At 47.3% G+C, this 22,286-nt stretch overlaps 1 protein-coding gene across 2 annotated transcripts; it reads right to left on the reverse strand.

Moving 5' to 3' along the window:
• Positions 1-1,185: 1,185 nt before the first annotated feature.
• Positions 1,186-17,819, reverse strand: LOC102460747 (carboxypeptidase A1-like). Of its 2 annotated transcripts, none has more exons than XM_075925265.2 (11): positions 17,684-17,819; positions 15,071-15,152; positions 12,137-12,271; positions 10,929-11,027; positions 7,915-8,016; positions 7,131-7,232; positions 6,358-6,468; positions 5,023-5,113; positions 3,900-4,099; positions 2,261-2,345; positions 1,186-1,464 (listed from the first exon to the last, which is right to left on the reverse strand). In XM_075925265.2, exons 3-11 carry the CDS (start codon positions 12,224-12,226, stop codon positions 1,277-1,279), a joined length of 1,068 nt encoding a protein of 355 aa, XP_075781380.2. In that variant the 5' UTR covers positions 12,227-12,271; positions 15,071-15,152; positions 17,684-17,819; the 3' UTR covers positions 1,186-1,276. The 2 variants fall into 2 exon arrangements, with proteins under 2 accessions (XP_075781380.2, XP_075781374.2); XM_075925259.2 differs by having other exon boundaries at positions 17,592-17,710.
• Positions 17,820-22,286: the final 4,467 nt, after the last annotated feature.

Below are 22,286 nucleotides of genomic sequence, written 5' to 3' on the forward strand. Positions count from 1 at the left end.
GGTGCAGGAGTCAGGGCATGGGCCTGGGGATATAGGAAGCTCAGGGCAGGGAGCTGGGGATGTGGGGGAGGGTGCAGGAGTTTGGGTTGGGGTGAGGAGAGGCTCCGGCAGGGGTTAGGAGGAAGGGGAGCTTAGGGGAGGGGGTCTCAGGGGAGTGAGTGCGGGTGGCCGCCCAGGATGGAGGAGGGCACGCACCCTGCCCACTGGCTTCTCCCCAGGGCTGGCCAGGATGGGCAAGGCTGCACAGGCTGCCTGACAGTGCTCCTAGGCTGGTCCAGAGTTAGGGGGAGGCATATGGCGGCCGGCAGCTGCTCCCCATGCTGGGTGCTGCCAGCCAGTGGCTGCTTGCTGGCCTGCTTGCTGCCCCCTTGTGGTCATGTGTGAGTATAACTGCTCCTGCTCTCCCACCCCTCCCTTTCCGTTTGATGGAAAACAATCCCATTCCAGGCACATCCCATTGTCCTGGCACAACCAAACCCTGACCTTGCTTTAAGTTACGATGAGGCCAAATGTGGTGGTCCTAGCTCTTATCCTGTAGGCGTTCTTAACAGACAGACAAACACTCTAAAATATATAGTAGATTCTGAGTAGTGTGGTTAGGCGTTTGCTTCAGTGGGGGATCATTTTTCTCCAGCATGTTTGTAGTGCCCTTGTGAAAAAGATGAGCCATTTATATATAAAGGACACAGAGGCTACATCAACACTGCAACGCTATTTCGGGATACCAGAGTATCCCGAAATAGCTATCCTGTGTCTTACCAGCAAGCTTGTTATTTCAGGCTCGTTATTCCAACATCCCTGTAAACCTCATTCCAAGGGATGTTTTATATAGCGACTAATTTCGAAATCTGGGCAGCGACAAATTACAAATGAAGCTATTTTGAAATAAGATCAAAATAAGATACGCAATTTGCATAGCTCAAATTTCATATCTTATTTCGAGCTACGGGTGCAGTGTAGACGCACCCAGACAGACCCTAGATTTCCCTCTGGCGCTCTAATTCTCCAATTTAATAACAGCCTGTGCTTCTTCCTGTCACCGCATGAGGTCTCCCTACATCCTGGCCTGGTCCCACAGCTGACTGCATTCTGGGCTGGTGACTCACAGACAAACCTGGGGAAGGGACATTTTTCCTCTGCAATAAGCGTGTCCCAATAGAAAAAAAAGTGAGTCCACATCTAATGCAAGGCTGAATCCTTTATTAAGCGTGATGCTGGCCCCTAGGCATTGGCTTAACCACCAGGCCTCTGCCGCTGTTGCTGATGCTGTGTTGGATTAATAGAGATTATCCCGAACGTGCTCCATGATCTTCATTAGCGCCAGCCACGTTTCTTCCGCTGTCGGGATGATCTGGCTGGCTGGAAGGAGGAAGCCATAGTGCCCGGTGTCCCGCAGCTCGAAAGTGTAGGAGTACTTGACCCCGTTGTCATAGCTCCAGTCGATCGTGGTGCCATCCGCGCGGTCTGGAAAAGAGAGAAGCCGAGACACAGTGATGGAGACACGAGTCTGTGAACAGTGTGGGACATGTCCGGTCCTGCTTACACAAGATGTAAAGGGGTTGCCGGAGATCCTTGCTAGGAGTGCTCTGAGCCCACAGGCGCTGTGCGATGCGTTGTGTTCATCTGTTCACAACAGACATCACCGGCCTTGCACACGTAGCCACTATACTTGTGAGTTGCGGGCTTTGCTGTCGGCCCCCCCTGAATTTGGGCAATCTACAAACACGGAACCCCAGTGTGCACAAAATGCCACATGCAGGCTTGCCAACGGGTGGCACACAAGGGGCCCCAGGTCATGGCGATACAAAAGGGCCAGAGACCTGGGCCCTTTAAATCGCCGCTGGAGTGCGGTGCGGCTTGCTCCAGGCTGCTCTGAGGGCTGCCTGGGCGGGGGAGGATGGCACTCGCTGGGCATCACTGAGGGCTGGATTTTCCCAGTCCTGTTCCTTATGCCTGAGGCTCCGCCCCTTCTGGGAGTACAGAGCCAGCACCACCCCCATCATGCCTAGGGGCCCAGAAAGTCTGTCAGCCCCTAGCTACATGCCTGCCTGGTCCCAGCATGAATTCTAAGCCCTGGCGGTTCTGTGGCCTCCGAGTTCACTGGTACAGCCACAGTTAAGACTGTGGGTGGGCATGGCACACGGGTTCGGTCTGAAATAATACTGCTGGTACCGTGCAGCCATCGTGATTCGGTGAGGGAACGTGAGGAAGAGCATAGGTCTCCCTCTGCTCAGCCCTGCCTCAGTGACAAGCCACTTACAAATGGTGTCGATCGTGCTCCCATAGGTGTACTGCGTCCCGTGTAACGCCGCTAAGGCCGCCACTGCCTCGCTAGCTAGCTCGTTCTGCAAACAAAGAGAGTAAGAGGTGAAAGGCCGGGAGGCGCTTGAGTTTTCAGCCCCTCTTTCCTGCGTGCAGTAGCAGCACGCACGTGCCTGACATTTCATGATTGGGGACAGGCTATTTCAATCCTGGAATGGTGGGCGGAGCTCAGTGAAAGGCTCCGCCCCCCCCCAGATGAGGGATGGGCCGCAGAACCCAGATTGTAACTGAATGTGGGGAAGAAAAGTGAACAAACAGGGATGGGGTCAAAATGGGGGATCCAACAGGGGACCCCAAGCAGAGAACCCTGGGCAGTGCTCACAGAAAGAGCCCAAGGAGTCACTGGTTGCCACCCAGAGGAAATCTAGTCTCCAGCTGTCCTTAGAAGACATGCACCATGGGTAGCTTCTCCCACGCTGTCCTGTCCAAGTGGCTCAGGCCTGGACCTACAAAGGTATCTAGGCTCTTAACAGGGCCAACGACGGGGGGGGGACGAGAAAGGAGACAGTTGCCCTAGGGCCTGGCAATTGAACAGGAGTTGGAGCTCTGGGCCCTTTAAATCGCCATTGGGGCCCTGCGTGGTGCAGTTCGAGTGGTACTGGATTCTGGCTGCCAGTAGCCCCGCCCCTTCCATCCAATGCCCCGCCCCTTCCATCCAATGCCCCGCCCCTTCCATCCAATGCCCCGCCCCTTCCACCCAATGCCCTGCCCCTTCCATCCAATGCCCCGCCCCTTCCACCCAATGCCCTGCCCCTTTCATCCAATGCCCCGCCCCTTGTGGGGGCCCAAGTTTCGGCCAAGTCTATTGTCAACCCTGGTGCTTAATTTCAATTAAATTAGGAGCCTTAAAACCTTTGTGCCTCTGGGCCCGAGGGCTGAGCTGGAGGGGGCTTCCATGTGCTAGTGCAAAGACGGGGACTCCTGTCCATTAGGAAGAGACAGAGCACCCACCGATTTCAGACTTAGCTTCCAGATGGCCATGAGCTTCACTCACCCTCCTGGCCCAGCGTGGAAGCTCGGCTCTCTGGTACATCTGTACTGCAGCTGGGAGGGGCCGTTCCCAGCTTGGAAAGAGGTACAAGTGCAGTGTGGCCATGGCAACACAGGCCTAGGAGCTAGGGCAGGGCTGGGCTTGGGCCTGCTGCTGGCCCAATCAAAGGAAGCACAGACAGGGCAACCCAGGCTGGAACTTACATCTCCCTGCTGAGCGCAGCACCTTGCATCCATCTAATCCCCTGAGCAGGGCTAGCAACAGACATCACCAGGCCCTGGGCAAGGAGGTGGGAGGGGCTTGGCTCCAGGCCCCCAGAAGGGGTGGGGCCTCTGTTAGAAGGGGCGGAGTTGGGAGGGCTAGCCGCTCCTACCCAGCCCTCAGTGCCTCCTGGACTGTGCCATGCAATGCTCCGGCGGCGATTTAAAGGGCCAGCGCTACAGCCACTGCTGCAGCGAAGGTGGCTGCCCAGAGTTCAAATTCGTTTTAAATCACCAAGGCCCAGGGCAGCTGCCAACCCTGCCCCCGAGCCACCAGCCCCTAGCGCCCAGCTGTTTTAGCCCTCTCACGATTTTAGCCCTCTCACCAGTTCCTGATGGTCAGGCGCAGGCTCTGGCTTGTAGCCATAAGGGAACAGTAGCATCTGGGAGTAGCTGTGGATGGAGAGCAAGGCTTTCACATTGCCGTGGCTCAGGACGAAGTCCATGATGGATTTCACTTCGCTCTCAGAGTGAGGGTAGGGTCCGTGGTACGTACTGGAACATGGATTGCTACTGGAACCCGGGCCTGTGAAGAAATATGTGTGGTGGCCAATGAAAATACAGCAGATCCGTGCAAAACGTGTATTTGTCTGGGTGAGTACAACATTCTTTTTTTTTTTTAAGGGGAAAAAAGCCCAAAATAAAAAAAACAATTATTTCCTCACTAATAAATGCGACATGTTCCAGGTTTCTAATTTACATTTGCAAACCCTCCAGAATCTCTTTCCCTTCACTAGAAAATGTTTCAGCAATTTAAAGAAATCGGGCAGGGATTATTCACCTCCATGTAACTCTACCAAAGTCCCTTCATGAAACGAAAGACAGGACTGTGCAGCACTTTAAAGACTAACAAGATGGTTTATTAGGTGATGAGCTTTCGTGGGCCAGACCCACTTCCTCAGATCAAATTGTGGAAGAAAATTGGCCTGACCATATATACCAAAGGGATACAATGAAAAAAAAGTGAACACATATAAAATTGACGAATCAGATTTAAGAATAGAGGAGGGGTGAGGGGGGAAGGTTAGCATTGTGAGGTAATGACATTAGGGGTAATAATTGGGGAAGCTATCTATGTAAACGGGAATTAATAAGGTTGGGTGAGTCCTGCAAAATAAAGCAATATCGCCTTTTTCACAACGGGAGTAGATTTGTTTGCAATTGCAGTACTAAGCCAGTGTTCTAGGTACCACACAGGGATGTGGCTTTAAGAACTAATTCATTAGAGAATCGATATTATGACTTCCTGTCAGCCAGGAAGCTGATTCCGTTTCCTTAACAGAACCGACGTACTATCCCGCCGTAAGAGAGAATGGTAAATACATATGTCATGTCTTTAATCTAAGGAGCTGTACAAGCGCTCAGGATAATCCCAAAGCACATGCTCACAGTAAATAGACAGACACTAGGAATGAGTAACTATTCGACAGGCCCGGAGCCAGCCTGTACCTCCAAAGCCTGCATCCCAGTTCCTGTTGGGGTCCACGCCAGGGCAGGAGGATCCAGCATAGATAGACCTGGTCTTCCGCCACATGCGGTTCTAAGAGCAAACACAAGTGTTTGATTGTGGTTTGATTAATGGAGCGCTGCTAACGGTTGGGTCTTGAGTCATCTTCGTCTTTGCTAAGTTATTGCACAGCATTGACAGACAGGTGAAAAGTTCGCCAGTGAAATCCACAGAAGATGGTTTGGACTCTAAAGTAATCGCCGCATTTGGAGGCACTAGCTGGCGTGCTTAAGAACATAAGAACGGTCATACTGTGTCCGACCAAAGGTCCATCTAGCCCAGTATCCTGTCTACCGTCAGTGGCCAATACCAGATGCCCCAGAGGGAGGGAACACAACAGGTAATCCTCACGTGATCCCTCTCCTGTCACCCACCTCCAGAGAAACAGAGGCTAGGGACACCATTCCTATCCATCCTGACTAATAACCATTGATGGACCTAACCTCCATGAATTTATCTAGCTCTTTTTTGAACCCTGTCAAAGTCCTAGTCTTCACCACATCCTCTGGCAAGGAGTTCCACAGGTTGACTGCTCTGAGTGAAGAAAAACTTCCTTTTGTTGGTTTTAAACCTGCTGCCTATTCATTTCATTTGGTGACTCCTAGTTCTTGTATTGTGGGAATAAGTAAATAACTTGTCCCTACTCACTTTTTCCACATCAGTCATGATTTTATAGACTTCTATCATATCCCCCCTTAATCTCCTCTTTTCTAAGCTGAAACGTCCAAGTCTTTTAACTCTCTCTTCATATGAAACCCTGATCATTTTTGTTGCCCTTTTCTGAACCTTTTCCGATGCCAATATATATTTTTTTAGATGAGTCAACCACATCTGTATGCAGTATTCAAGATGTGGGCGTACCATGGTTTTATATAGAGGCAATAAGATCTTCTCTGTCTTATTCTCTATCCCTTTTGTAATGATTCCTAACATTTGGTTTCCTTTCTTGACTGCTGCTGCACACCAAGTGGATGTTTTCAGAGAACTCTCCACACTGACTCCAAGATCTCTCTCGTGAGTAGTTGTAGCCAAATTAGATCATAATCATAAAAGCTGCATCCAGGGACTTTTCCAGGGCATCCTCAGATATTTTTGATCTGCCATCTCCTAGCGGAGAGGGATTGGGAGATCCAAGGCTTGCAGATGGGTCGTTGACTCAATACAGTATCGGGGATGCCCATCATACCCATAAAAAGGGCCAGAGTTGGGTCATCCAGCCAGGATGTGAGAACTCCTCTTCCCTCCCTCCCTTTCCTCCTTCCTCCAGAGGCACTTACTGCACTGTGAGTATAAGCAAACCCGTCGGGATTGGTGACTATCTCAAAGAAGATGTCGACTGTGTCCAGGATGGCGGTCAGAGAGGCATCCCGGCCATATTCACTGGCTATCTGCGTGAAGAGAAGGTCTGAATTACCCCAAGTTCCCATTTCTTCTAGGACAGGGTCATAAAAACAAACCGACGCTGGCGGATGAAGGCTCACATTACAGAACAGAGCGATTGTACTAGGTTAGGCCTCACAGGAGGAGAAGGGCAGAACCAAGAGCCAAGGGCTGGAAGCTGGACAAATTCAAATGAAAAATCACCCACAGGGATGTGAACCAAAAACTGGGCCAAATACCCATGGGATGTGATGGATCTTCCATCTCTTGAGGTCTTCAGAGCGAGACCGGTTGCCTTTGAGGAAGAGGGGATTTGTCTAAACACAAGTCATGCTTGAGACCCACACAACCTTTTGGACTCAATTCGGGGGCATTGTAATCTCAGAGAAGAGAGCAAATGGGATATGGAGAGTGAATGACACTTGATTGCAGATCATTTATGTTCTTCCACCCCTAGAGATTGGTTCCATACAGTTGTGTAATTGCAATGAAACTGCTCCAGTCTCAGTCTCTGCTATCTCTCCACCCACTGGGAATTAGATCCGTGTAGCATCACTAGGATACATAATCCCACGGGATTATTCCTAATCCTGCCACAGTGCCAAGGAGCTGTTCTAGATTAACTCCTAAGGTCCCCTCAAGCCCGATATGTCTAGGTTTCTAGGATTACCTGGTTGGCAGTCCACACGCCAGTCGCCTGGGTGATCCACTCTCGAGAGTGAATGCCCGTATCAATCCAGATTGCAGGACGGTTAACTCCGCCTGTGCTGAACTGCAGGGGAAGTCAACATAAAGAACAATCCTACATTAGCTGCAGTGTAGGCATTGGTGAGTCCAAGTATGTATGCATAAGTGTCAGGAGCTTGCTTAGATTGCATCATGCCTATAATTCGTTACCTGGCTAGCGAGGCTTTATTATCAGACGATCCCTGCCTCTTTGGATTGCTTGTGTAGTTTCATCTGTGCTCGACTGAATTAATCTCTTGATACAGGCCAGCTGTAATTGTTGTAACCCAGAGACTTTTTTTATCGATTCAGGATCTTAAATCATATCTGACATTGACCACTTGGGTTTTAAGAAAAAGTGTTTCAGCAGCCAGCTAAGTGTCTCCGTTGATCCTCGTTATAAACCATCCATCACGGTGCTCCCTTACCTTATTAAAAATGTATCCTGTGGACAGACTGCTCTGGAATTTATATAAAGTTAACACTCTGCCTTTGCTAGAAATTCTTAAACTGTGTGAGTGATATATGTGAGTGAGGAGGAAGGATGAATGTAACAATCACTGTACAATATGAATAAATGTTTCTGGAGCTATAGGTCCCAGTTCAGCAAATCACTTAAACACGTGCTTAACTTTCAGCATGTGTAGGTTCTGTTCACTCCTATGGAACTACACATCTGAGGCGCTTTGCTGTCGCCTTGAAGTATTAACATTCTGTGCACTACCTACCTTTAGCACATAAAGAGGTCGCTTTTCATAGCTCTGCCCAATCTGAATTTTGCTAACCAGGTCTGGATTTTCAGCCACAAGATTGTCCATCCAGCTGTAGATCTAAAAGGAAGAGTTGTCAGGACATGCACATTATATTGGCCTTGTCGGTTCTGTGACGGAATATACCCCAGTACACCTTACATACCTTTGTAAGCATCTTTGTACAAGGCATGCCTTGTAAGATATCATTGAAAACTCATAACTTGCTGATCAGTATTGTCCTGATAAAACATGTGTGGCAACACTGTGTGAAGTTATAAGATATGGTACCTGCATGATGTTCAAAATTCACACAGCGCCAAACTGGTCAAACAGACCTGTCTTGAGCAAAGGAGTGTTTGTTTGCCTTAATTTGCATTTAAACAGCAAACAGAGTAAGAAGGAAAAACCAAGGAAGCTCGAACAAATGGGAAGAAAGAGCAGGAACATCCTTCCACGAAGAGTCTTTGTCTCCTAGTTCCCAGCTGGAAATGTTTTTCAAGTGGGGGATTGAAACTATAAAAAGAAGGAACAAACACCCCAAGACACATGCCCTCCTGCCTCCTTGCCCATCGCAGTCTCTGCCCTTGAGAAGACAAAAGGAAACAGCCTTTAGGGTTGAGGCCCCGAAATGAAGAGGCCGGCCAGTAACTTTGCTGGAAGCATGCGGTGAGAAATTTTGCTTGAATCTAATATAGTTTGTTAAGTTAGGGTACATCTACACAGCAGTGTTATTATGGAATAACTGATATTATTCTGAAATAACAGTGCACGTCTACGCTGCAAGCCTTTTTTTTTAAATAATATCAAGCGGGAGGACTTCTTACTCCGACTCCTGGCAACCCTCATTTCACGAGGAGTAAGGGAAGTCAAAGGAAGAGCGATCTTCCTTCAACTTCCTGCTGTTTAGACAGCACCAAAAGCTGAATTAAGCTATTTCGACTTCAGCTACACAATTGACAGAGCTGAAGTTGCATCGCTTAATTCAACTTCAGCTCTGCTGTGTAGATATGCCCTTAGGGACTAGTTAGGTTTTCTGGCAAACATTTCTGACGGTTATGCCTCATTGTTTGTACTCATTTAAAATCAATCTCTTTATAGTTAAGAAACATGTTTTACTGTTTTATCTAATCCAGGGTGTTTACGATGAAGTGTCTGTTTGGGTATGTCTACACTAGCCCCCTAGTTCGAACTAGGGAGGCTAATGTAGGCATTCGAAGTTGCAAATGAAGCCCGGGATTTAAATATCCCGGGCTTTATTTGCATCTTCCCATCCAGGCGCCATCTTACACCTCATGGAATGAGGTGTAACAGTTAACTTGAACTAAGGACTTAGTTCGAGTTAACGTTTGAGTGCCACGTGTAGCCGCGGGCAGTTAGTTCAGACTAAGGGGATTTAAAAATGGCACCCGGACGGGAAGATGCAAATAAAGCATCTTATTTAAATCCCGGGCTTCATTTGCAACTTTGAATGACTACATTAGCCTCCCTAGTTTGAACTAGGGGGCTAGTGTAGACATACCCTCTAAGACCATAAGCTGGGTATACTGCTCTGTTAAAGGAATAATGGGCTTAAAATATTTGTATGGTCCAGGAGAACACTGGGAAACACAGGACATACATTTCTGGGTGAAAATCTGGGGACTGGGGGTTTGCTGGGGTCACCCTGTAGCATATCCCAGGCTGGCAAGAGACAAAGTGTGCCGGGCAAGCTGCAGTTACTCACAGACACTCCGGGTATGACTTGCAGGCTGGAAGGCTGTTTGTGAGCACCCTAGCAGGGAGTTACTTCAGCAAGGCATTGTAAGGCTACAGGTCAGGGGCGACACAGTCCCCACTTGGTTGACTTGCACCCTGGTGTATCACCATTTTCATTCTTTGTTCCCAGTAAGACATGGCTACTTAGTCCCTAGTAGGTGAGCAGCAGGTACCTACAGCTATTGAGACCCTGGGATTTTACACATCAAGAGTTGGAAGAGCCACTAGAGCGGATTTGCTTTGCCTCTTACACCTGGGTGCCAAAACTAGGGATGTAATAGTGTAGCCAATTAACCGATAAGCAAAAGCGTATAGGTTAATGCTATTGATGACGTGCATTCCTGCCCCCCCCCAACCAGTACATTTTTTAGCAGGCTGGCCACCAGCCTGGCTCAGTTCTGGCTCACGCCAGGTCCAAGACTTACCCCCGTTGCAGCTCTGCATTTAAAGTGTATTAGGAACCAAGTGGACAGGCAGCCCGGCTCAGTTTCGGTTCGTGTTGGGTCCTGGATCTTGGTCCCAACCCCAGACAGGGGCTGCTGCCACCCCACAGTGCTGCCTCTTTATCAGAGGCAGCAGCACAGGGTGACAGGTAGCTGGTCCGCAAGAGGAGTTCGTTTTTAAACTGGTTCTCCTCACTGACTAGCTCCCGCCTGGCATCCCGTGCTGCTGCCAGCCCCAGGCACTATAGAATAGTCGACTAATTGATAAGAATTAATGAGGTTACTCGACTATTCACTTAACCGATATTTAACATCCCTAGCCAGAACGCCTCCCCTATGCCACTGTGTTAATTCCCCCTGTGTCCTCCCACACAGCAACCAGTCTGAATGATTCCGGGAGGCCTGTAGGAAGAATGCTGAGAACACCTGAGATCACACAAGGTTTCCTCATCCACCATGAAGCTGGTGCTCTGATTACACCTGAACTTTGGATCCACAAATGAAGCAAAATGGGTCTCCCAGAGGAGTAGGTAACTGCCTGGACAATGAGTTGCTTAACACACAGGGAGACAGGAATGATGGGGAGTTTGGCTTCCAAGCTGGGGAGAAGGGACCTCGAAGAAGAGAATCTCTTCGGTGTAACTCTTTCTGGGAGGATCTCCCGACAAAAGTCTCCATGAAACCCTACACCAGAATGCCGCATTTCTAGACACGGAGCCAGCCACAATATGGCCCAACCCTCTGACCACACTCCCCAAAGAAACGAAGAGAACAGGCTGCTAAGGAAAGTACCTCCTCGATGGTGTGGTAGGAGGCGAAATTAAAGCTGTTGCTGCTTCTCTCAAACTTCCTGGATGCCATCATGGCCTCTTTTTCCTCCTTCAGTAATTCCTTTTTAAGGAAACACAACCATGTACAGAGAAGAGTGTTAGTTTTTTCCACGTGGAAGGTATGTTGGCCATATATATTCAGACACCCAAAGGAACTGATCCTGAGTCCTTCCGTGTTAGAGGTACAAACCCCTAGCTGTTGAGCGCAGGGGTCATGTTCTTAACAGTTGAGTAGTAGGTTGTTATAGTCCATGAAGTCAGCCACTAGTGGGCGCTATTGCATGCACTAAACTAATATGCTTATATCCAAAGAACAGCTTTAAACGTGCCCTTTAAAACTCAGTGTTCAGCTGAGCCCTTCGGATCCGCGCTCGGCTCTATAAACAAGTGTTAGAGAATATAATGCTCGCGGATGGTGCTAGAGGATGAAGGCCTCCACATAACAACACAGCAAGGGCAGCAGCTTCTCTCCCAGTGTTCTGGGGCTGTACTCTAAACCCTTGGTCTGGAGGAGCTATGAATTAAATGAATTAATGGAGATTGCCTATCTCCTAGAACCAGAAGGTCATGAAGTCCAGTCCCCTGCCTTCACAGCAAGACCAAGTATCATCCCTGACAAATTTTTGCCCCAAATCCCTAATGGCCTCCACAAGGATTGAACTCACAACCCTGGGTTTAGCAAGCCAATGCTCAAACCACTGAGCTATCCCTCCCTGAAGCTAACTTAAAGGATGAGATGGTAGTTCCATCTCATTCACCCTTGTCCACTTTGCTGAAACTGTCCAAGTCAGTTGAGTTTAGTGGGACATGATTCTGTTTTTCCAACTCATCGTTTTTCTGATTTTGCAGTGGGGGAGGTCTAGGTTGGACATTAGGGGAAAACTATTTCACTACTAGGGTGGGGAAGCACTGGGATGGGTCATCTAGGGAGGGGGTGGAATCTCCATCCCTAGAGCTTTTTAAGTCCTGCCTTGACAAAGCCCTGGCTGGGATGATGGAGTTGGGGTTGATCCTGCTTTAGGCATGGGGCTGGACTCGATGACTCCTGAGGTCTCTTCCAGTCCTAGAATTCTATGATTTGCTGACCTAACTCATACCCAACCCAGACCACCTCCAGGGCGACTGTGGTACTTTCTTGCACACGGCCATACATGCTGCAGAAGTCCTTACCTGCACGTCATCTACCATGATTGTGTACGGAATGGCGTTGGACTCCAGGAAGACTTTGACTGCTTGGAGGCTATGGAAGGGGACTCTCATATCCACGGGAAAACCAGGCTTGGCCGGGCTAAGCCAATAGTCAATCTGATTTAGAAAAGAAATGCAAGATTAGCTTCATCCAAGGCTCTGTACTCCTCTACCTAGCGCTCTCCAGACACTGCAGAACGAGCCAAGTTAACCCAGCCAGTGATGTTAGTTAATAATATTATAATAATATGTTGTATTTATATAGTGTCTTTTATTCTTAAAGATCCCAAAATGGTGGGTGTCTCTACATACACACATACAAACACACGACTTCAGTGCCCAGTGAAATGCAGCCACCTCTGAAGTGGAACATAGCAGCTCTTTTAACAGAACATAGCAACACTCCCAGAGCAGGGTGAATTATTCACTGCAAAGAAAGTATTCATTTATTTTAGTTCTTTTTTGCTAATTGCCAATTGCTCATGAGCAGATTGAGATGTTTACAGATTTGTTCCTCGTTCACTATTATTCCTCATTTTTTGAGGAATAACGTTAGTTCGAACCAGGGGGTTTGGTTTGAACTAATGCGTCCCGGCGCACACTTTCACTTTCGAAACAGCTGTTGATCGGAGTAACGCGCCGGCGAGCTCATGCTAATGAAGTGTGGGATATTTAAATCCCTATTGCATTGACTATTTCGAATGCCCACATTCCCTCGGGGGAGGGGTGCATGCCCCCCAGTTGGGGGACAAACAGGCACACAAACAAACTTTCTCAAATATGTAGTAGATAATTGTCCCTTTCTCCACCTCTGTCCCATGCTGTCCCAATGGAGTTATAACTGACCCAATCCCTGTTTCTGGCCCTTTGCTGCCCCCTGTGGTCATTATAAAGTATAACTATCTCTGCTAGCAGACCCCTTCCTTTCCATTTTATGAGAAACAATCACATTCCAGGCACATCCCATTGTCCTGGGACCACCAAACCTTGGCCTCGCTTTAAGTTATGATCAGAGGAAGCTGCGTACCAAATGTGGTGGTCCTAGCTGTTACTGTATAGGAGGAGCTATCGAACAAACAGGGACACAGATAGACAGACAGACAAACTCTTTCCAATATATTGCAGATATCTCAGCCGATGAATCACTTCTGAATCTTGTGCTGGGAATGTTGCTTTGAATATTCACTCTTTATGACCTGAGTTGTTTTGAAGGGATATACAGGCCAGTCAGTGTGTTTCTGTTCCTTGACTGGATTAATTTGTTAGATGCTGGGAATGGGTGACAGAGGAGGGATCACTGGATGATTCCCTGTTCTGTTCATTCCCTCTGGGGCTTCTGGCATTGGCCACTGTCAGAAGATAGGACATTGGGCTAGATGGACCTTTGGTCTGACCCAGTCTTGCTGTTCTGATGTTAATTGAACTCTTTAAATCAGGTTTCCAGTGCAATGTTCACAGTTACACATTTAACATCTTCTTTGAAAGAATACTCGCAATATTTGCTTACAAATTGCTGCTCTCGCCAATAAACTTGTCTACTAGAATAGTCTCGGGAGGTCCGCTTGGAAAAGTGTCAGCGAAGAAGAAGCAAAATAATTTTGGCAGCGTTAGTCCAGCTCTTAACACTGCCCAACAGTCGAGGTTGTAAAGTGCAGAAGAATAAATAATATCTCAATTCAGAGGGGAATTTGAGACTGCAGAATTGAATAGTCCACATTTTAACTTTGATAAAACTCTGGTATTAGTCCCCAAGCCCTTGAGAAACGTGCCAACCGGCTGTTAGTAATCACAGGTGGCCAGGAACTGCACTTTATATCAGTAAACATCACTTACTAAATTATGTTTCCCTTAATTCCATGCTTGGGCACCATATCAGGATAGTGATAGAGGCAGGAATCACCAACTTCTTGCATGGTTCTGGCTTTTCTAGGATCTCTCTTATCATAGAACCATAGAACCATAGAACTGGAAGAGACCTTAGAAGGTCATCAAGTCCAGCCCTCTGCTCTGGGCAGGACCAATTCCAACTAAATCAACGCAGCCAGGGCTTTGTCAAGCCGAGACTTAAACACCTCTAGGGATGGAGACTCCACTACTTCCCTAGGTAACCCATTCCAGTGCTTCACCACCTTCCTAGTGAAATAGTTTTTCCTAATCTCCAACCTAGACCTCTCCCACCACAACTTGAGACCGTTGCTCCTTGTTCTGCCATCTGTCACTACTGCGAACAGCCTCTCTCCATCCTCTTTGGAACCTCCCTTCAGGAAGTTGAAGGCTGCTATCAAATCCCTCCTCACTCTTCGCTTCTGCAGACTAAACAGACCCAACACCCTCAGCCTCTCCTCATAGGTCATATGCTCCAGCCCCCTAATCATTTTGGTTGCCCTCCCCTGGACCCTCTCCAATGCTTCCACATCCTTTTTGTAGTGGGGAGCCCAGAACTGGACACAATACTCCAGATGTGGCCTCACCAACGCTGAATAAAGGGGAATAATGACATCTCTGGATCTGCTGGCAATGCTCCTCTTAATGCAACCTAATATGCCATTAGCCTTCTTGGCTACAAGGGCACACTGTTGACTCATACCCAGCTTCTCATCCACTGTAACCCCCAGGTCCTTTTCTGCAGAACTACTACTTAGCCAGTCGGTCCCCAGCCTGTAACAATGCTTGGGATTCTTCCGTCCCAAGTGCAGGACTCTTATTCAAGCACTGTGAGTTCTTACTCTCTTTGGGTATGTTTACACTTGCAGCCTAATATTTAAATCCCGGGCTTGATTTGCAATTCTGAATGTCTACATTTGCAGCCGTAGTTCGAATTAGGCTGCAAGTGTAGACACACCCTTTCACACCTGACAGCCCAAGGTGCTATGTCTGTCGTTCCCTGCTACAGGGGATGTCTACCCTAGTTCTTACCTGCAGGTCTTCCAAGTCCCCTAGTTCCCTGAGTAATGCGATCTGCCCTTCGGTGGTGGCCCTGATGCGGAGAACTTGATCTCTGGTGAAGACAAAGCAACAAGGACAGGCAGAAGGCATGTGAGAATGATGACAATGAGCCAGCAACAGTTCAGAGGCGAGGGCACCGCACAGGTATTGGATCGTCGCCGTGTGCCGAAGCGTACAGCGGTGTTCGATGTGCGGGGGGCTGGAGGCTTAGCTAGACGGTGAAGAGGTAAGGGACATACGGCAGTTTGAAAAGGCGACAAGCAGATTAGAGGTCTGCGCTGGGGGCGCGATGGGCTGTTGTATTAATTTAGATGGAATAAATGGGTGTTAAGACAACCCTGTTGCTCTCCAACGTTAGGCGTGTGACACGAGGCTTGGAATTTGGTATGTAGCCTGCTTGTGACCTGGCAAACACGTGATAAGAACCTATCCGCCATAGGCAGCTGCAAGGGAGGGACACAAAGGGGCACCGGCTATGGGACTGCCCCCCAGGACTCCTCCCCACACCACCCCTAGCCTGGGGGAGGGATGTTCCTAGGAGGGTGCAGTGCCTGGGACAGCCCCCTCCTTTGCACCATGCCCCGCCTCTTCCTGGCCCCTCCTTGCCCCCATCACAGCATACCCTAATGACCCAGGACTGATACAGATCTAGTGGGCAATTAAATCCTTGCTTTTGTTAGGAAAACATCCCAGAAAGCTAATAAGTATCTATCAGAAGGAAAGTTGACCTCTACCTGGACTCAAGGTTACCAGGTTGAATCACACACTACCCATCTTAACTCTGCTTGCACAGAATATTTGGGAGTGATTTCAGATTATCTTTAAGGAGCACGTGAAAAATGCAGGCTGATTCAAAACAGCCAGTGAGATCTCATGATGTATAGATGTCATGACAAATCAAACCATGTCTTTCTAATAATCTCCAATGGGAAGTGGTGGAATTCTCATTGTTTCAGCTATTTAAAACTGGACTTTGTTAAACACCGAAGATTGCAAGAGAATAATTATGTCGCTATCATGGACTATATTATCTAAGGGGCTGTGTCTAGACTGGCCAGTTTTTCCAGAAAATCAGCCACTTTTCCGGAAAAACTTGCCAGCTGTCTACACTGGCCGCTTGAATTTCCACAAAAGCACTGACAATCTCATGTAAGATTGTCAGTGTTCTTGCGGAAATGCTATGCTGCTCCCGTTCGGGCAAAAGTCCTTTTGCGCAAAACTTTTGCGCAAAAGGGCCAGTGTAGACAGCCCAGATTTGTTTTCCGCAAAAAAGCCCCGATCGCGAAAATGGCGATTGAGGCTTTTTTGAGGAAAAGCGCGTCTAGATTGCCACGGACGCTTTTCCGCAAAAAGTGCTTTTGCGGAAAAGCGTCCGTGCCAATCTAGATGCTCTGTTCCGAAAATGCTTTTAACGGAAAACTTTTCCGTTAAAAGCATTTCCGGCAAATCATGCCAATCTAGACGTAGCCAGGGTGTTTTCCCCCGGTCTTTTTCATTCCTAATTTCTGTTATCCTAAAAGAAGATACAAGTTCAAAATTGTTCTTAGAACTCTTAATCAATTCTAAATGACATGGCCAAGAGAGAGGCATTTTACAAACACATTGCCCACTCCACTGAAGACTGGGTTGATTTGGAAAACACATAAGAAGAGCCTTTGAATACAGAAATGTTTCTTTTGCCGAAGAAGCAAACGTAGGTACTGCGGTCAGACAAACCATTAGAAGGATCCACCAGGCTTCACAGGCCATGTAGACAGATCATAGAATCATAGAATCATAGAATAATAGGACTGGAAGGGACCTCAAGAGGTCATCGAGTCCAGCCCCCCGCCCTCAAGACAGGACCAAGCTCCATCTACACCATCCCTGACAGATGTCTATCTAACCTGTTCTTAAATATCTCCAGAGAGGGAGATTCCACCACCTCCCTTGGCAATTTATTCCAATATTTGACCACCCTGACAGTTAGGAATTTTTTCCTAATGTCCAATCTAAACCTCCCCTGCTGCACTTTAAGCCCATTACTCCTTGTCCTGTCCTCAGAAACCAAGAGGAACAAATTTTCTCCTTCCTCCTTGTGACATTTTAGATATTTGAAAACCGCTATCATGGATCTTTGCTCCTTCAGTGAGCGGGTGTTTCCCAAAAGTCTTTATTCAGCCCTTCCACAGACAACACTCCAACACTCCAACCCAAGTCCTGAGTGCGATCTGCCATAGTTGGCCCAGAAAAATTAGAGATGGAAAAGACCTAGTGGGTTATCTAATCTAGTGCCTATTCCACCTGTGGCCGGTTCAAAATTGTTTCCTTGGTTTTCTGTATGAGACCAACAGGACTGTGCCCACTTGGAAATGGATTGAGACCACAAAGACCACCAAGCAGTCATCAGGACTAAACACTTAAATAAACATTTCAGACACATGGGTAAATACTCCCTATCTTGTGAGCAAGTCTCTGCACCGTACACTCCCCCGAAACCCTCGGTACTCACCCCACAAACAGCTTTTGGCTGAAGGCAGCTGCCAAAAGAACACCAAATACTAGAAGCCCCCTCATGATCAGCAATGAGAGATAGTCACTCACCCTCACTGCCTATATAGTGTGGTTTTCCGAACATGGTTTACTAAGGACCCTTCCTTTCCAGGGCTGTTACTCATGTCCATTCTGAGTGCAGAAGCAGCGATAATACTACAAACAAATTCATCAAAACCATTTCCTGGGGACTGATGGGCTTGTTTATTTGGAGAGGAAAATAAAGCATGTGACTTGCACACCTGAGACAACACACACCTTCCTGAGACACGCTGTCCTAACACGAGCGTTGTATGATGCAAGTACAGGCAGTCCCTGGGTTACGTACAAGATAGGGACTGTAGGTTTGTTCTTAAGTTGAATTTGTATGTAAGTCAGAACTGGTACATATTGTAGGGGAAACTCTAGCCAAACATTTCTCCAGAGCTCAGTTTTATTCTCCCACACCTCACTTCTCTCAGTCCTTTATTCTCAAGCTGAGGTGTCTGCTGAGAAAAGCCGCTCCACATCTCCCTGGTCTGCTGGGGAGGGGGCGCTAGCTTCATGTCTCCCTGGTCTGCTGGGGGGAAGCAGCTAGTGCGGGGTTGCCTCACCCCGTTTGTAAGTAGGGATCCGATGTAAGTCGGATCCATGTAACCCGGGGACTGCCTGTATCGCATGTTCTCCAACCAATAATCACCAGGCACAGTTGCAGGGATATTTTTGAGATAGTATCTCAGGGTATGGGGTTAACCTTTCCTGCTCTTTCCACCTGCTCCTGTCAGTCGGGGCTGGATTGCAGGCTGAAGTGCCACAGACAAGTCGGAGGGTTCAAAAGCAGCGGTCTGATAACTCGAAATTGCTAAGAGATCCCTCGCCACCTAAGACCTCACAGCTGTTGTGCAGCGTGAGCCTTGTAACAGCTTCACACCCACCTCTGAGCACATCACAGTCACTGTGGCCACTTGGCACTTCTATCCCTGTTTTATGGTTTGGAAATGGGAATCTGATGTCTGTGCATTTTAAAATGGGTTTTTCCTCTTCTTTGTAACTAAGTTTTGACCCATGGTGGAACTCCCCATGAGTATATTAATTGGTGACTTTTCCATCTAGTCTTTATGCTTGCAACAGGAATATTGTGGTGATAATAAAAGTTCTTTCTCTTGTCTTTTTATTAACCTGGTATTGGTGAATTTTTGTGTACTGGTTTTTACTTTTGGGGCTGAGATTTCCCAAGTGGTCTCTCCCTGGTTTCCTTATTATTACTTGGGTGGTGGCAGATGATGTTTATCCCCAAAATCTAGGTTTTTAAGATTTGGGGGGAAGTTTTATACTGAAGCCTGGAAAGAGAAGGTTTTGGGGTACTTTTGCGGGCCCCCACTTCTGCATTTATCATGCCAGAGTGGGGAAAAAGCCTTGACAACCCTCAACTCCTGTCGAGATGACCCAACTCCAAACAACTCAGGTTGCGGCTATGGAAGTTACAGAAGGATCGCTGTAGGTCAATAATAGATTTTGTGATATATGGCTGAAGAGTTCTGATTACATCCACCAGAGCACTGGTTTCCAATGGCTGGGCTGTGGACCGGTCCCTGAGATTTCCCTGGCACAGTTTAGGGAGGTGTGACGGCGCGTTGGGGTCCCCCGTCTCCTGCACCCCGAAATGGCACAAACAGACTGCACCAGCCAGTAGAATTGAGGAAGTTTATTGCCTCTCCAGGATACAGCACAGCACAGATGTAGTCTGGTCACAGAGCTGGGCTAGGATGCCTCAGGCCCCCTTGAGTTGGGGGGAGACTGGGCCCCTAAACTCCAGCTCCTCTCCCTAGGCTGTCTCATCCATCCTCACAGACAGCCACCAACCAACCAGCTAACTTCCAGCCCTGCCCCCCAGCCAGGGCAGCATTCCACCTTCCTTTGTTCCTCTCCATGGGGGGTGTCTGGCCACTGGTTCAACAAGTTTGGCACTACCTTTGCATAGTGAGGTTTTCCCTGCTGGGTCTTGCTCCAGACAGCAGGGGTCACCACAGCCCAGCAAGTACCCCCACTACGTCACAGGAGGCGACAAGCCAACCCCTGGTACGGCTTAATTTGTAATGAAAAAAGGTGCCAGGAGTTGAGCAATTCTTTTATCCTCAGAACTGAAGCAGCAAGCCCAGACGTGCCGGGACGATGAGCTGCCAAGACTACAGATGCCTGCACTCAGCCCTGGGAGACCCTGGCACAAATGAAGCGCTGTCTCTGATGTCAAAAAGGTTGAGAAACACTGCATGGGGTGGAAGAGGTGCACGCCCAGCCAGCCAGCCCTGGGCAACGCTTATTTACAAGAGTTAGTGGGAAGGCTTAGAAGTGCAAGTCTGTTGTGAGAAATGACTATGCAAAAATGGCACATTCCTCTCCTGTGTGTCACTGTAGCACAAGTGGGAGAGAGACCTTAAGAACACAACCAGGCTGGGAGACTGCAGTAGTGGACAAGCAGAAGTATGAACGTAATATAGCTCCAGCTGGCTGGGCAATAAATCAGTCTTTTGCCAATCCAGTAGTGAATCCCTTATCTATCTGTAGGGCAGATAGACCACAGTCATTTGGAGGGATTGAACCTATGACCTTAGGGGTAAGCCATGTGCCTCAACTGCATGAGCTAAAAGCCAACTAGGCCTTAGCTAAGGCTGCACAGAAGACTTCTTTCTCCCTCGTCAGTATTCTCCATGCCTCTGGGTTACATATCTAGCTAGCTAGCTAATGTGCCACCCGATTAATTTCCAGGCACTGGTCTTACGTCCCTGAAGTCAGGATAAATGTTTTATTCTTTCACAAAATACAAATTTATCTTCCAATCCAGCCTGGGAAGAGAGTGAGTAACCCACCAGCTGCTGGGAATGCTGGCGGACACGGAGATAACTCTGTTAAGTATCGATGGACAAGTTGTTTCAACAGAGGAAAAAACCACCAATCTCGGGTCCTTATGTGGCGTGGATCCATGACCCTGGGCTGCCTTCAGTTTGTTCTCAAGCCAAGAGACATCAACTTGATGGATAATTAAACAGGGCTACCACCACGGAGCTGCTGCAAAAGAGTCTGGGGAAAAAGCCGAGTATGCAATGTGCCAGGCATACAAAACAGAGTGAAAAGTGCATTAGCTCTCATTTCATATTTATTTTTTTATTACAAATATTTGCACTATAAAAAAACCCCAAAAGAAATAATACTCAACTCACCTAATGCACATACTGTAGTGCAAGCACTTTAAAATGTAGGATTATGTACAATAAAACTGCATGCAAAAATGAAGCAAGGTAAAATTTTAGAGCCTGCAAGTCCTCTCCGTCTTACTTTTTATGTCAGTTGCTCAAACAGGTTTATTTGCATTTGCTGGAGATAATGCTGCCCACTTCTCATTTTCTAGGTCACCTGAGAGTATGAACAGAAGTTCTCATGGCACTGTAGTGGCTGGCGTTGCAAAATATTCACATGCCACCTGTGCTAAAGATTCATCTGCCCATCATGATTCAAACATCATTCCAGGGGACATGGGGACATGCTGTTGACAGGTTCTGCTCAATGACAGTCCAAATCAGTACCTACCAATGCATGTTAACTTTTATTATCTGAGTCAGATGCTACTAGCAGGCTGATATTTCTTTTTAGGTAGATTGGGTTCTATAATGTCCACATCACCATATTGCTTTTTAAAAACTTCTGAAAGCGTGCTCCATTCCTTGTTCCTCTTAGATTTTGGAAGGCACTTGGGTTGCGTTCTGAAGCTATCTTTCGAAATCCCACGTTAGTACCTTCTTTGTGTTTTATGAAATCTGCAGAGAAAGCATTCTTAAAATGAACATGTGCTGAGTCATCATCCGAGACTACTATAACATGAAATATATGGCAGAATGTGGGTAAAATGTGGCTAAAACTACGCAGCGACATAGAGTTACCTCCCAAGGAGTTCAGTCATAAATGTAATTAATGCATTATTATTTTAGCAAGTATCATCAGCATGGAAGCATGCCCTCTGGAATGATGGCCAACGCATGAAGGAGCATATGAATGTTTAGTAAATCTGGAGCATAAATAACTTGCAATGCTAGCTTAAAAAAAAGACAAGCAAATTCCTGTTCTCACTTTCTCATGAGATTGTAAATAAGAAAAGACTGTGCTATCTCCTGTAAATGTAAACAAATTTGATGGTGTAGACGGAGCTTGGTCCTGCCTTGAGGGCGGGGGGCTGGACTCGATGACCTCTCGAGGTCCCTTCCAGTCCTATGATTCTATGATTCTATGATTGTCTTCATGTGATTGGCTGAACAAGAAATAGGACTGAGTGGACTTATAGGCTCTGAAGTTTTACATTGTTTTGTTTTTGAGTGCAGTTATGTGCCAAAAAATATCTACAGTTATAAGTTGCACTTTCAGAATAAAGAGATTGCACTACTGTACTTGTATATGGTGAACTGAAAAATTCTATTTTTGTTAATCATTTTTGCCGTGCAAATATTTTATTTAAATTACAGCATAGAACACAATACATATGAAAATGTAGAAAAACATCCAAAATATTTAATACATTTCAAATGGTACTCTATTGTTTAATAGGTGCGATTAAAACTATGATTCATCACAATTAATTATTTTAATAATGATTAATGTTTTCAGTTAATCACAGGAGTTAATTGTG

This window comes from Pelodiscus sinensis, chromosome 1, assembly GCF_052426305.1.
Source record: "Pelodiscus sinensis isolate ZL-2025 chromosome 1, ASM5242630v1, whole genome shotgun sequence".
NCBI classification, from domain to species: Eukaryota; Metazoa; Chordata; order Testudines; family Trionychidae; genus Pelodiscus; species Pelodiscus sinensis.

Coding starts and splice junctions, on each gene's coding strand:
- LOC102460747 (XM_075925259.2), bottom strand. CDS start 17,656: ATGAGGGGGCTTCTAGTATTTGGTGTTCTTTTGGCAGCTGCCTTCAGC. Junction 8,017..10,928: donor CCTACCACACCATCGAGGAG/GTACTTTCCTTA, acceptor TCTTCCTTTTAG/ATCTACAGCTGGATGGACAA. Junction 5,114..6,357: donor TTGCTTATACTCACAGTGCA/GTAAGTGCCTCT, acceptor GTTTGCTCTTAG/AACCGCATGTGGCGGAAGAC.